This window comes from Gigantopelta aegis, chromosome 8, assembly GCF_016097555.1.
Source record: "Gigantopelta aegis isolate Gae_Host chromosome 8, Gae_host_genome, whole genome shotgun sequence".
Lineage (NCBI taxonomy): Eukaryota > Metazoa > Mollusca > Gastropoda > Neomphalida > Peltospiridae > Gigantopelta > Gigantopelta aegis.
Window position 1 is genome coordinate 35299649 of NC_054706.1, and position 13986 is coordinate 35313634.

Consider the following 13986-nt stretch of genomic DNA (forward strand, 5'->3'; position numbering starts at 1 on the left):
GACGCACTCAACACATTTTATTTACGGTTATATGGCGTCAGACATATGGTTAAGGACCACACAGATTTTGAGAGGAAACCCGCTGTCGCCACTACATGGGCTACTCTTCCGATTAGCAGCAAGGGATCTTTTATTTGCGCTTCCCACAGGCAGGATAGCACAAACCATGGCCTTTGTTGAACCAGTTATGGATCACTGGTCGGTGCAAGTGGTTTACACCTACCCATTGAGCCTTGCGGAGCACTCACTCAGGGTTTGGAGTTGGTATCTGGATTAAAAATCCCATGCCTCGACTGGGATCCGAACCCAGTACCTGACAGCCTGTAGACCGATGGCCTGCCACGACGCCACCGAGGCCGGCCGTCTGTGGTAAAAGTGCATATAAAAGATCTCTTGTGGTTGTAAAAGAATAAATGTGGCGGGTTTTCTCTGATGATTACGAGTCAGAATTACCCAATGTTTGACATTCAATAGCCGATGCTTAATTAATCAATGTGCTCCAGTGGTGTCGTTCAACAAAACAAACGTCTTTTTAATAAATCTACAGGGTGGAACAAATTTACGGGTGAACTAAATTAATATACACCGGGATGTCAGTTTACTCGTTGCTGATTGGACTTTTAGTGTTTACATTCAATAGTTGTTATTACCTGTATGTTATTTTAAGTTCGTCTCATTTATGGACACAGTTTAAAATATTAACTAGGTAGCATTGTTATTGCCGGGATAATGTCTGTCAAGAGGATAATGAAGGTATTTATAACTGACAGCACATTTAATAATCCTTGTACCTATATGCTATGATACAGTGCGCACATAAATACATTCTCTGTGACCTCTTTCGTCGCCGTGTCACAGGGTCGAGTGATCTTTGTGTGATTTTGTGAAATTATATTATACTGATCAATCTAGTTAGAACAAATTTAACCCTATATAATCCTATGTCCAGGTGGCGTGCGCTACAACAGCTTGCGCTGAATGTGCACGTTAAATCCTATGACATGACATGTCCAGGTGACATTTCCTGTGCAGATAGTAAAAGTTCGCTCGCTCTCGCTCTCTCTCTCTCGCTCTCTCTCTCTCTCTCTCTCTCTCTCTCTCTCTCTCTCTCTCTCTCTCTCTCTCTCTCTCTCTCTCTCTCTCTCTCTCTGATTGCAAATGAATGACCACGCATTTTTACATGGATTGTAACTAATTTTACAAGTAGAATGATGGTACATGCCTGAATATCTACATAATTTTTGCCCGAATTTGAGGATTTGCTGTAGGCCCCTACTGGGGGGTGGGGGGGGGGGGGGGTGTAGTTGTTACTGGTTAATGAAAGAGAAGTCTGTGTAGTGGTCTTAATCTACCCATCGAGTCGCTAAAACTCGCTCTGGGTGGTATCGGTAAGTACTAGGCTGCGAACCCTGTACCTATCAGCCTTATTTCCGATGGCTTAACTACGTACGACACAACCGTGGCTAATATTACATTACATATATTTATACATATCGGGTAATTTAAAAACAAAGTTCCACTTTTTGAAGTTAAATAGTGGGAAAGGTATGCTTTGCAGAATAGTGGAATTTCGGATAAAACCAGGTTACTGTGCTTACTTTTAAAATGGCGCATGATACAAAGCGCGGTGTCAGTAAAGTTTGTTTTATTTAACGACGCCACTAGAGCACATTGGAAACCTACTTATCATCTGCTATACGTATTAAAAACGATGGTTGATTTGGCCCACCATTTTTTTTCTTCTTCTTCAGACCATATTCTTTTATAACATGATGAAATAGCCTACACAATTTTGTTTCTGAATGTTATTTTTGCCCGCAACATATTGAATTTTTCTTATAAAGCATTTCTATATATGGGGGCGGGACGTAGCCCAATGTAAAAGCGTGATCGCTTCATGCGGTGTCGGTCTGGAATCGATCACCGTCAGTGGGCCACGACTTGCATATCAAAGGCCAGGTATGTGATTCTCTCTCTCTCTCTCTCTCTCTCTCTCTCTCTCTCTCTCTCTCTCTCTCTCTCTCCCCCTCTCTCTCTCTCCCTCCCTCTCTCTCTCTCTCTCCCCCTCTCTCTCCCTCTCGCTCTCCCTCTCGCTCTCTCTCGCTCTCTCTCTCTCGCACTCTCTCTCTCTCTCTCTCTCTCTCTCTCGCTCTCGCTCTCTCTCTCGCTCTCTCTCTCTCTCTCTCTCTCTCTCTCTCTCTCTCTCTCTCTCTCTCTCTCTCTCTCTCTCTCTCTCTCTCTCTCTCTCTCTCTCTCTCTCTCTCCCCCTCTCTCCCCCTCTCTCTCTCCCTCTCCCTCTCGCTCTCTCTCTCGCTCTCGCTCTCTCTCTCTCTCCCTCTCCTCTCCCTCTCCCTCTCGCTCTCTCTCGCTCTCTCTCTCTCTCTCTCTCTCTCTCTCTCTCTCTCTCTCTCTCTCTCTCTCTCTCTCTCTCTCTCTCTCTCTCTCTCTCTCTCTCTCTCTCTCTATATATATATATATATATATATATATTCATATTCTGTACATATAAAAGATCCCTTGCTAGTACTGGAAAAAAGTAGCGGGTTTCCTTTTTAAGACTATATATCAAAATTACCACATGTCCAATTGCCGATGATTAATAAATCAATGTGTTCTAGTAGTGTCGTTGAACAAAATAAACAAACAATCAAATTCTAGTGATGAAATTCCATAGAATTGCACTGGTAAAGGGGGGGGGGGGGGGAGGTCATAAAAGGTAAATTTCTAAATGTTGGGGTGAATCATAACACTAGATGGATTTAAAAAAAAGTGTTTTTAAATGTTAGAAAACAACAAAATAATTATTAGCTGTGTGATAAGATGGCGCTTTTTTTGCAAAAATGGTGCGAAAGTCGACCATCACTGATAGTGTACCGTACGGTAGCATGTGTTGAAAATGATACATTTTTGTTTGTTTATCAATCACCACCCAAAAAAACAACCCAAAAACATAAAAATAAAAATAATAAAAGTAAAAAAAGATAAATTTGCTTCTAAATATTAGATGTTTATGTATTTTTTTACAAGAAATCACAAAAAAGAAGAAGAAGAAGGGAAAAAAACACCCCCCCCCCCTCCAAAAAAAACGACAAAACCAAACATGCACACACTTATTTTGAAGTCCACCTTTAAAGTTGGACTTTAATAGAGGAAGATTGTGAAACTATTTAAACCTGTCATTTCACGAAACTACTTCACGAAACCATTATATTAGAACTTTAGCAAAGTGTACTGCAGGCCCGTATGAACGGGGGGGGGGGGGGGGGGGGGGGGGGCACGTGTGAGCCTTTTTTTTTTTTTTACATATTTAATGTAACCAAAATCTGATATAGAGTTTGTACCCGATCCGTCAGTGCCCCCCACCCCCCACCCCTCCCACTCCCAAAGTCGTTCCGACGGGCCTGTACTGGCTGTTCAAAATGTAACGTAGACCTATACCATACCTGTTAACTCTCACGCATTTGGCGTGAGTCTCACGCATTTGTAACAAACATCACGCTCTCACGCAACGTTACTATAATCTCACACTTTTTCAAAAAATAAAACTATTTTATAATCGTTGTTTATATTCTAGAAATGCATGGAATTATATGCTGATTATGCAGGTCTCTGAATTCGTTACCTAGCTATTAATAATAATACAGCAGACTGAACCTATCCTCGGTTCAATACCAACAATCACTCGCGGGTGCTACCGATGACCGACTTGTATGGTTTAACATTAACCCTATTACTGAGTAAAATTTGCACTCGCTCGATTTCTATTTGAGATTTTCATTTTGGACTTAAACAAACAACAACAACAACAACAACAAAACTTCGCCCTGGACCCGACCAAGAGTCTGCAGTCCCTGGACCATGATTTCTAATTTTCTCACGTCTAAGAATTGCCAAAGGTTGACAGCTCTGCTAGACTATAAACCTTAAAACACCGAGTACTATCAATACTTTTTTTAACCGATTACCGTGTAGTGGGTTAGATTTTTATTTTGTGACTTTAAAGCGACAGTATCCGGAATATTTTTACTATTTAAGCATATAGAACAGAAAATCCAATTACGTTTGATGCATATATGACGCCGCACTCCGCATTGGTTTCACTACGCTGGCTTATCCAGGTCAAAAACAAAGCCAGTATTTTGAAAGTGGGACACTTTTGACGAGCTCGTACCGATCTCGGTTTTCATTGGCTTATCACAAGTATAGAATTCCCAACAAGAGATCACGTGAGATTTCGCAATTTTTGAACAAATTTAACTGTCTTGATTGAGGGGTCGTCTCATATCTCCAAAACATATTTATATCTATAGAGGTATGGTACAACGCCTTTCCAGGGGTCGGTGGCTGGGGGATTTGCCTTGAAATTTTGCCAATGACAAGCTGTTGTCATACGCGTTACATGTAAGGGGGTGTTACTAATTAAGTAACGCTCTAGGGGTAGAGGAAGAGGGTACTGTGTTCGATTTACGTAACATTTTTCAAGACTATATGTTATTTTTATTCATTACTTAGACCTAAAAAGGTGGGGGGTTTTAAATGCGCGGTCAGTCTAGGATCGAACCTCATCGGCGGGTATATAAAAGACCATGGTATGTGATATCCTATCTGTGGGATGGTACATATAAACGATCCCTCGCTAAAACAAAATGTAGCGGGTTTCCAAGGCGCGCGTGCAGGGATTTCAGCGGGGTTGGGTTTATAGACTGTGTTGAGCGACGTTTATATGGGGCCATGCTTCCCCAAAAATACATTTCAATTTTTTTTAAAGATTGGGCAAGTAAGGGTTTCGACCTCCAATACCCTCCCCCTGCACATGCACCCGATTTCTCTCTAAGATTATATGTCAAAATTACCAAATGTTAGATATCCAATAGCAGATGGAAGGAAGGATAGGATATGTTTTATTTAACGACGCACTCAACACATTTTATTTACGGTTGTATGGGGTCGGATGATTATTAAATCAATATGCTTTATCTTCAATGTCGTTAAACATCCCCCCCCCCCCCCCCCAACTTTACCTTTTCCAAACGAAATAATATTTATTTGAATTTGTCGATTTTAACACGTAAACTTAAGAAGTGAAAACGTTCATTGTCTACTTTAGTATATTTTATTTTAAAAATATATACATGATTAATGTGTTACTAGTATACAAACTAAATTTTGAAAGTTCTACCAACACTTTATAAAATATCAATTCTGAAATAGGAAGGTACGACTGTCGATAATACGTTGTCAAGATCAAACCGGTTTTAACTAAAGACTCTAGTACCGTATCCTCAACCGAACGTTTTTCGTACAGCGAAAGATTTCTCTTTTAATTTTTAGAGACGAACCCTACAATTTGAAATCGGCAAACGCACGTGTTAACTGAAACTGACAACAGGCTGTCGTTTGTGCTTTGCCGAGCTATGGCGGCACAGGCGACGAATCAAGCGTATACGTTTGACGATATCCGTTCATAGCGAACACACACGACTTTTTTAAAAGTGCATTTGAGCTTGTATTTTACATTTGTACATGATGTTATAATATGGTAACCAGAGAATGTAACTTTAAGTACTCGTACCATATTTTATGAGTGCTTGACACTAATTGGTCTTATTTCATTTCAATTTATTTCCGTGCTTATATCCAATTAAGGTTCAAGCACGCTGTCATGGGCACACATCTCAGCTATCTGGGCTAATCGATGTACATGTACATATAGAATGGTTAACTAGTACTACGTTTTGATATCGTGGTTATTTGGCGAGGTTTAGATAACGGTGTAACAGGCGAGCTTCAGCTCAGTTTTATCGTGTAGAAACTACTTCCGAAAGTCGGACAATAGCAGGTGCCCAAAAATATCTTGGGAATGGCATAGCCAGCCTAAAGGTTATAATGTGTTTCCAAATTTTAAAACGGCCTCGATGGCGTCGTGGTAGGCCATCGGTCTACAGGCTGGTAGGTACTGGGTTCGGATCCCAGTCGAGGCATGGGATTTTTAATCCAGATACTGACTCCAAACCCTGAGTGAGTGGTTCGCAAGGCTTAATGGGTAGGTGTAAACCACTTGCACCGACCAGTGATCCATAACTGGTTCAACAAAGGCCATGGTTTGTGCTATCCTGCCTTTGGGAAGCGCAAATAAAAGGTCCCTTGCTGCTAATCGGAAGAGTAGCCCATGTAGTGGCAACAGCGGGTTTCCTCTCAAAATCTGTATGGTCCTTAACCATATGTCTGACGCCATATAACTGTAAATAAAATGTGTTGAGTGCGTCGTTAAATAAAACATTTCTTTCTTCTTTCTTTCCAAATTTTAAATAAAATACTTTAATTATATTTCAAAGTCTGTTGTGTCATATTACAATTTTTGTACCTTTTTCCGTGAAAATAAACTCAAGTTTATGTGTGACCTGAAGATCTACATCACCACTGGCTGCTAGTGACTGTGACGTCAGACGCTGTTCCCAAAGTAAACATTCTATGCAGGAAGCTACTTGTATTTTTGTTTCAAAATACGAGGTAATTTGATGTTACAGGAAGTGTAAATGTTATATTTATTTATGCAGTTCAACAATTATTGCTGTAAATGGATGTTTGAAAAATGAGAAAACGATTTACCTGAAAATTGAGCAAACATTCGTCATGCGCACAACTCATTTGCTAGTAACACGATAACACTTCCTAGTGACATGATAACACTTCGAATTATTAGATAGGGGTCAATAGGAAACGTGATTGCATAATAAAAATAAATATATGAACTGTATTGTTATAAAGTTGAAATTGCAGCACTGTGACAATACGCTAATTTTAATTGTGTACACTTTGTATTTTTAGGAATGGTGTCATTCCATTCTCGAACCTATGGAAGGAATATCAGCAGGACCATTTGGAGAAGATTGTAAGATATCAAACAAACACCATGAGACAATAGGGTTTATCGGTATCAATTTGGGGAATAAGGCTCATAGTAATTTTTAGCAAGGTATGCATATCTAGGGTTGGAAACTATGTGATAGCGTTGGAATAGTGGTAGCTTTTGAATATTATCACCCTTTTCTTGACCCTACCATAAAACGAAATCTTTTTAAATACTACCAACACACGATAAAACAACCGATTTCAACCTAGTGCTACTTTATCATTAAGCAGTCCTTGTCAATGGCATTTGTCACACCTGTGGTAATGTTAAATAGCATTTCAGAAAACATTTATTTAAATGTTGAAGTTGAAATTTTAGCATTGGTAATATATACATTGTGGTGCCTACATTTTGAATAATGCAGTATTTCAGTTTCAGAATTTTTGTAATCTATCATTTAGTTTTAAAATGTTAATAAAAGTTTTGGAATATATACAGTTACACATGTCTGTGGCTATTTTATAGAGGAATCCAAATAACTAAATATATTTTATATAATTTGTATATTACAATCAGTAGAACACAATTTGTTACTCCTCCCCTAAACGAAAAAAAAAAAAAACGTTTTGATTATTTTTATACATTGTATTTCATTTCCCTGCTGCTGTTGAAGCATATTCTTCTGACATCAAATAAACATTTATAGTAACGTTGTAATTATTGTAAATCGACCTCAGCGGTGTAGTGGTTAAGCTATCGGGCTTATGTCTGGTAGGTATTGGTTCGAATCCCAATACTGGCTCCAAGCCAGAGTAAGTTTGACGACTCAATGGATAGGTGTAAGGCCACTACACTGAATTATCTCTCACTAACTACTAACCCACTGTCCTAGACCGACAGCCCAGATAGTTAAGGTGTATGCCCAGGACAGCATGCTTAAACCTTAATTGAGCAGAAGCACGAACATAAGTATAAATGTTCAGGAGAAATATGATAATCATATTTATTTCCCTCATCCTCATTTGTACTTTTCCTTTTGTCCAGTAGTCTACATATCAGTGTAATTTATTGGCAGTCTATTTGCTACACACACAATTTGGCAGTGTACTCGTCTTTGGACAGTTTCAAGCCTCAGCTCCTTCCTTTTAATCATCCCCCCTCTACCAATAGGGCTTGGCACATTCGGTTGTTGCTCCAGACACTCCCCTCAATACTCTTCACATCAAGGTCTGAAGCAGTAATTATAACCTGGAGGCTGATGACTGTTTACTTCAACTTTCGTCACACAAAACAGGATGCACCTGAGATCACTGACCTAAATCTTTGATGCAATGAGGACACAGAAAATTAGTGGCTGAAGTAGCTTTGTTGGTCGTTCTAAGTAATAAATGTGGTGTGGCCAGAGCTCACGGTAATGGTCCAAGGGATTGAGATAAAATACCATCCATTTGGATGCAACTAAACAAAGAACAATCTGCTTTTGCGTTTACTTCTTTTTATACATTATGTTAGTTTTCATCAGGTTTTGGAATTGGTTTGCTAGTAGGTCTTTATCGTTTCTAGAGCCGAACTTCAACACATTGAAAAACTAAGGTCCACCACACACCAAAGCTGAGTCTGGTTAGTCTGGTGCTGTCAAATTATGTTAGATCATATTCTATGTCGCTTGCTGCCAGATCTGTGGTTCACGCCACATTCGATTCAGTGCGTTTCATTTTCAACTGCTACCATACTCACCAGCCTCAGCCTCAGCTCCAGCCCCGTCCCCAGCCCAGGTGTGTTTTGGGCATACAACAATACCAAAGCTTGTGCAGTATCTGGATGACCTCAGTGTTTCCAGTAAATGTTTTTACGAAATATTTTGAAGGTTATGTTGCTACAGCAAATATCATGTCCTAGTTAAAAGACTGGACATAAGTGGTGATCTTGTATATTTGCACCTTGGTGTTAGGATGTCCAGTTAGGAACCCGAAAAGAAATCACTTTGGTTTATTTGGTATGTAGAAAGAAGCACTGCTATTCTTCTGAAATTTTCATAAGGTGTGCATATATTTATGTGCTATCACATATTTAACTCTAGGGGTATATACCTGGTGAAAAATCATTATGAGCCTTATTCCCCTCATATGATACCGGTGGTCATATGGGGTCTGGCTCATAGCCTATAATGTCTACAGTAAAACAGAAAAATACAAACTTCAGTCTTAAAGGGGAACCAAAGTCAAATATGAGCCTTATGTTTTGGAAATATGCATACCCGGATCACCAACATATACTGAAAGTGATTATTCTTGCTAACTGAGGGCAGCCATTTTGTTTCGTTTTCGTCGCGTCTGAAAAAACCCAGCCTTCACACATTTATTCTTTTATACGTAGACCAGGAAGCCACTTAAGGGTTTATTTATTAGGCAGTATAAAAAGTAGTAATGTTCGGCTATTACAACGTTTTACTGTTAAATTTATTTACAACTAAACCATAATAAAACGTGTTTTTATTCTTCTTTTTTCTAATCAATATCAGACGATAAAAAAGTGGTCCAATAAGGTCAATGTTATTATATTAGGTTTTCCGTCCTTTCCTGTCTTTCTCCCCAATCACCCCACCCCACCCACTCCATCCTTTCTCTCTCTCTCTCTCTCTCTCTCTCTCTCTCTCTCTCTCTCTCTCTCTCTCTCTCTCTCTCTCTCTCTCTCTCTCTCTCTCATTCACTCATATTAAAAACAAGTTTGTTCATTAAAGATGGAGTGGTAATTAAAACTACTAATAATTTCCTTGTTAATACAGGTTATCAGTGGGAAGCAGTCATTTTTGGCCCAGTAAGTATAACAAATCTTTTTATCTTTTTAGCGTCACTTAAAATGTTAAATCGTACAACTGTTGCTATTTCTACCATTTAATAACTTCGAAAAATTTCGATGTTATAACAGAGTATGGCCTCAGATTACAGTTATCTTCCCATTTGGTTGTCCAAAATCCGGAAGTTTCACCGCGCAAGTAGTCTGCTGTTTGACTGTGATTATTTCATGGCATACAGCTATGAAGTGGCAACTGTTTGACTGAAGTGACAGGGGATAGCATGTAGTTTGTAAACATGTGTAACTTGCTGACATTGAAGACTTGTTTGTGGTAATTCCGGCCCATGCAAAAGTAGTGTTTTTTGTGTAAAATGGGTGTATTCCGGCCTGGTTTAGAGGGTGTGTCTGTTTAAACCAATATGCTGGGAGAAAGAGCTGGACAACAGGGGTTGTCCTTTTCAGGGTATGTGTCCCCCATGCAGGCAAAGGTACATACAAAACTTCACGGGCCTGCTGATATTAATAAAAATGTTATAGCCACTAAGGCTATATAGAAACATATAGCGAAATTAATTGTGGTCTGAGGCCGTATGTCAATGCTTGTGTTAAGAAAGGATGATTGAGTGAGTAAAAGTTATATAAAAAAACGTTCAAAGTAAAGTTACAGAAGCTATTCATAAAATGAAATACCATATCACCGATTAGATGCGTTGGTTATTATAGTAGAATTCGTACAATGAGTGTGTTTGAACAAATTTTATTTATGCACCTTTTTTTTAATCCAGTATTTACAAAAATACGTTTCCATGTATTTGTCTCATAAGAAGCAAACGTTTTGTATCAGTTTAAAGGCATACTGTCACAGATTTAAGGACCTTATTTCTCTAAAAATGGATAATAAATAGAAATTACATTAATTGTTGGAAACAAATCTAGCTATTGCATCACCGTAACTGAACCATGATGGAGTGAAGTCCATGCCAACCCTCTCGGCAGTTTTAGTTTTTGAATTATGGACCATTGCCATAATTCAATTATTTTTACAAAATATCGTTAATAAATGGAGTATGGTGGTTATAAAGATGGTTGAATAAAAGTACATTTAGGGACAAATTAAAATTATTTTTGTTCAGGTAATACTTTGTTACACCATTAAATAGGTCAGTGGTCTTTGACAATATACCTTTAATAATAAAAAAAACCCCAACTACTAAGCTCTCTCAGACAACATAACATAGTCCCTGCAAGTTTTTTTTATTTATTATTTATTATTAGTAGTATTATTTATGGTATGGCACTAAAATTCAAGATATAAAAAGTCTGTTTTGTTTGAACGACACCATTAGAGCATATTGATTAATTAATCATCGGCTATTGGATGTCAAACGTTTGGTAATTCTGACTCGTAGTCATCAGAGGAAACCCGCTACATATTTCTTAATGCAGTAAGGGATCTTTTATATGTATTTGCTCACAGACAGGAAAGCGAATACCACGGCCTTTCACCAGTTGTGGTGCGCTGGTTGGAACGATGTAACGGGGACTAAATATTTGGCCGTTTGTATATAAATAACATATTTTATCTATTACTATTAATATTTATTTTAGGATTCAATTTATTTTATTATAGGATATTCTCAATCTGCATTGAGAATATCGTATTGGTGCATTAGACAAAGCCTTTTATGGTTGTTTCTCGCCATACTGGCTAGGGACGAGCCATTGGTTGATACTATCCAATGGTTATGTGTATTTGGTGTCACGTGGTCGTGAGTCAGGTCCGTTAAGCGCTGAGTGTAGACAGTGACACAACACGTTATATACTTACGACTTGCAGTTGCCTTTTCCTTTTCCTGAGCCTTTCGTTATCTTCAGACTTCCTTTTGGCACTTACAGGATGAAGCCCACGTACATGTAATAGTGTTATCATCCTATACGGTTCATCGCCCACAGCGAAGAACCACGCGTATGGTGTGATCGAGAGAATAAACCCTCGAACCCTTCCCAGCCTTGTTGTGTTTCTTTTGGGGGAATACTTTACAGTAGGCTACAATGGAGCCGACGTAGGGACCCGAGGCTCTCTCGGACACTGATGAATGGGACACATCGCCTGACCATCGGACGTCACATCCTGTTTCCACGGACACAGGGACAGTGGAGGAACGGAAATACTTTTGTGTATTTGTGACAGTGATGTGAACAATGACTTCATAACAAGTGTTTGAAAGTTTCAGTTTGTGTTTGCTGAACTTCATATATTCTTTTCATGATGTATATGTGAGTACTTACATGCCCATTATTATTGCATATGTGTACTCGGATGTAAACAAAACTTGCCAGTAGTTTTTTTTTTCCTTAATTGTACTTAGTTTACTGTTGGATTTAAAAAAAATAAAATAATAATAATTCTAATGTAACTTGAGGTATACTTTTGTACCGATATATACTCTTCAAAAAAAGAAACGCAAAAGGGTACAAATGGGTTATAACTCCGATTTTATGTTTCCTACCGGTTCATGCTTTGTGAATATAAGGTCATTGCATGTCCCAAACACATTCCCACGGTTACATTCGATAAAACGCAGCTACTGTACAATAAAGTTCCAAAATGTGAATATTCGCAAAAACGCAGCCACGTGCAAACCATGTCACCACTGCACGTGCGTTGTCTGCACGTGCAACATGAACACCGACAGTATAAAAGTGCAGGGTGTTCGCTTGCCTGGCCTCTGTATCTGGCCGACAGTTGACAATCCAGGACATGCCACGTCTCAGTGAACCGCAGAGAAACAATGCCATCGGCCGACTAGATGCATGATGAAAAGGAAAAGCCGATTCTGCATCAATAATGTGCTGGGGTGTGGGGTGCCGCGCTCTGATTGGTTAATTAATCACGTGACGTCCCAGCGTATTGCTGCGTGTTGTGCAATCGCGGGAATGTCCCATCGCGCTATAAATAGATCACGCGTCACCCCTCAGTCGGATAGGTCTAATAAGGTCACCGTTATAAATCGTAGCGTGTGCTACTACTAGTATTTTACATAATCCACAAGTCGGAAATTAGTTTAAGCACTAGTATAATGAATAGTGGTCAGCATCTTTTTCGGGACTAAATAAACTGTATTATATTGTGAAACAGGAAAGTAAATTTGACATTAGCCTCCACCATGTCAAGCAGTGGCTCGCTGCACAAGACGCCTATTCGCTTCAGCGATCGTTGCGCTACAAATTCAAAAGAAACAGGCTCGTGGCGAGTGGATTGAATTCCCGATGGGATGTCGACTTAGTTGAGTGTCTAATATGTCCTCCTTGTTGTTGTTCAGTGTAATATATTTTATGAGTATACTCCAACATGTTACCCCTCTGATTAAACGTATTTGTTTCAATCATGATAAACATACTATTCATGTTTATTTAAAAAAGAGCTTGTCCAACTCATAAGTTAGTTTTAGTGTCTTTTGGTAATTTTATCATAAGCGTACGTTTTTTTTGCAGTTCCTTTGATGCATGTGTACAAATGATAGTATCTTGTTGAACTGCTATTGTTAAACACTCTTCACTGTACAAAAAATGCAAGGGACTCACTAAGAATGCTAAACCTGATAAATACTGAAACAATTCAAATTTATTTCATTTAATCTAAAATCATGCCAAGAGAAGGATGGAAGGGGTATTTGTCAGAAATTTATTTTAATCCAAAACACCCAGCATCCTTTTCGGGGGTAAATAAATTGTATTATATTGTGAAAAAGGAAGGTAAATTTGATATTAGTTTAAACCATATCAAACGATGGCTCGCTTCACAAGATGCTTATTCACTTCAGCGAACGTTACGATACAAGTTCAAGAGAAACAGACTCGTGGCCAGTGGACTGAATGCACGCTGGGATGTTGACTTAGCTGATGTGTCTAATGTTGCTTCAGATAATGAAGGTGTGAAATTCCTGCTGATAGCTATCAATGTATTTACAAGATATCTATGGGTTGAACCCATGAAAAAACAAACAACCAGAATCTGTCATTAAAGCACTAAAGAATATGTTTGCTACTGCACCTCTCCCAGGGATCATACGATCGGATAAGGGTCGTGAATTTAATAACAATAAAGTGAACTCGTATTTGAAAGCCAAAGGTATAACATACTACGTCACACAGAACGAGACAAAAGCTTCATATGCTGAGAGAGTAATAAGAACTCTAAAGGTTTCTATGTATAGATATTTTACATATAAACAGACTTATCACTACCTGGATATTCTACAAGATCTAGTGGACAGCTACAATCATAGACCCCACAGGTCGTTAAATCAACGATCGCCATCAGAAATAAATGAACA

The 13986-nt window shown here is 38.8% G+C and overlaps 1 protein-coding gene across 1 annotated transcript in view; it reads left to right on the forward strand.

The window, feature by feature from the left end:
* Positions 1 to 619: 619 nt before the first annotated feature.
* The window catches only part of LOC121378252 (ubiquitin-conjugating enzyme E2-16 kDa-like), a 38276-nt gene continuing 24909 nt past the window's right edge, over positions 620 to 13986 (forward strand). The window contains exons 1-3 of the mRNA XM_041506331.1: positions 620 to 753; positions 6829 to 6892; positions 9639 to 9670. Of these exons, the coding sequence (XP_041362265.1) occupies positions 730 to 753; positions 6829 to 6892; positions 9639 to 9670 (120 nt within the window). The 5' untranslated portion in view covers positions 620 to 729. The remainder of the gene's footprint in view (positions 754 to 6828; positions 6893 to 9638; positions 9671 to 13986) is intronic.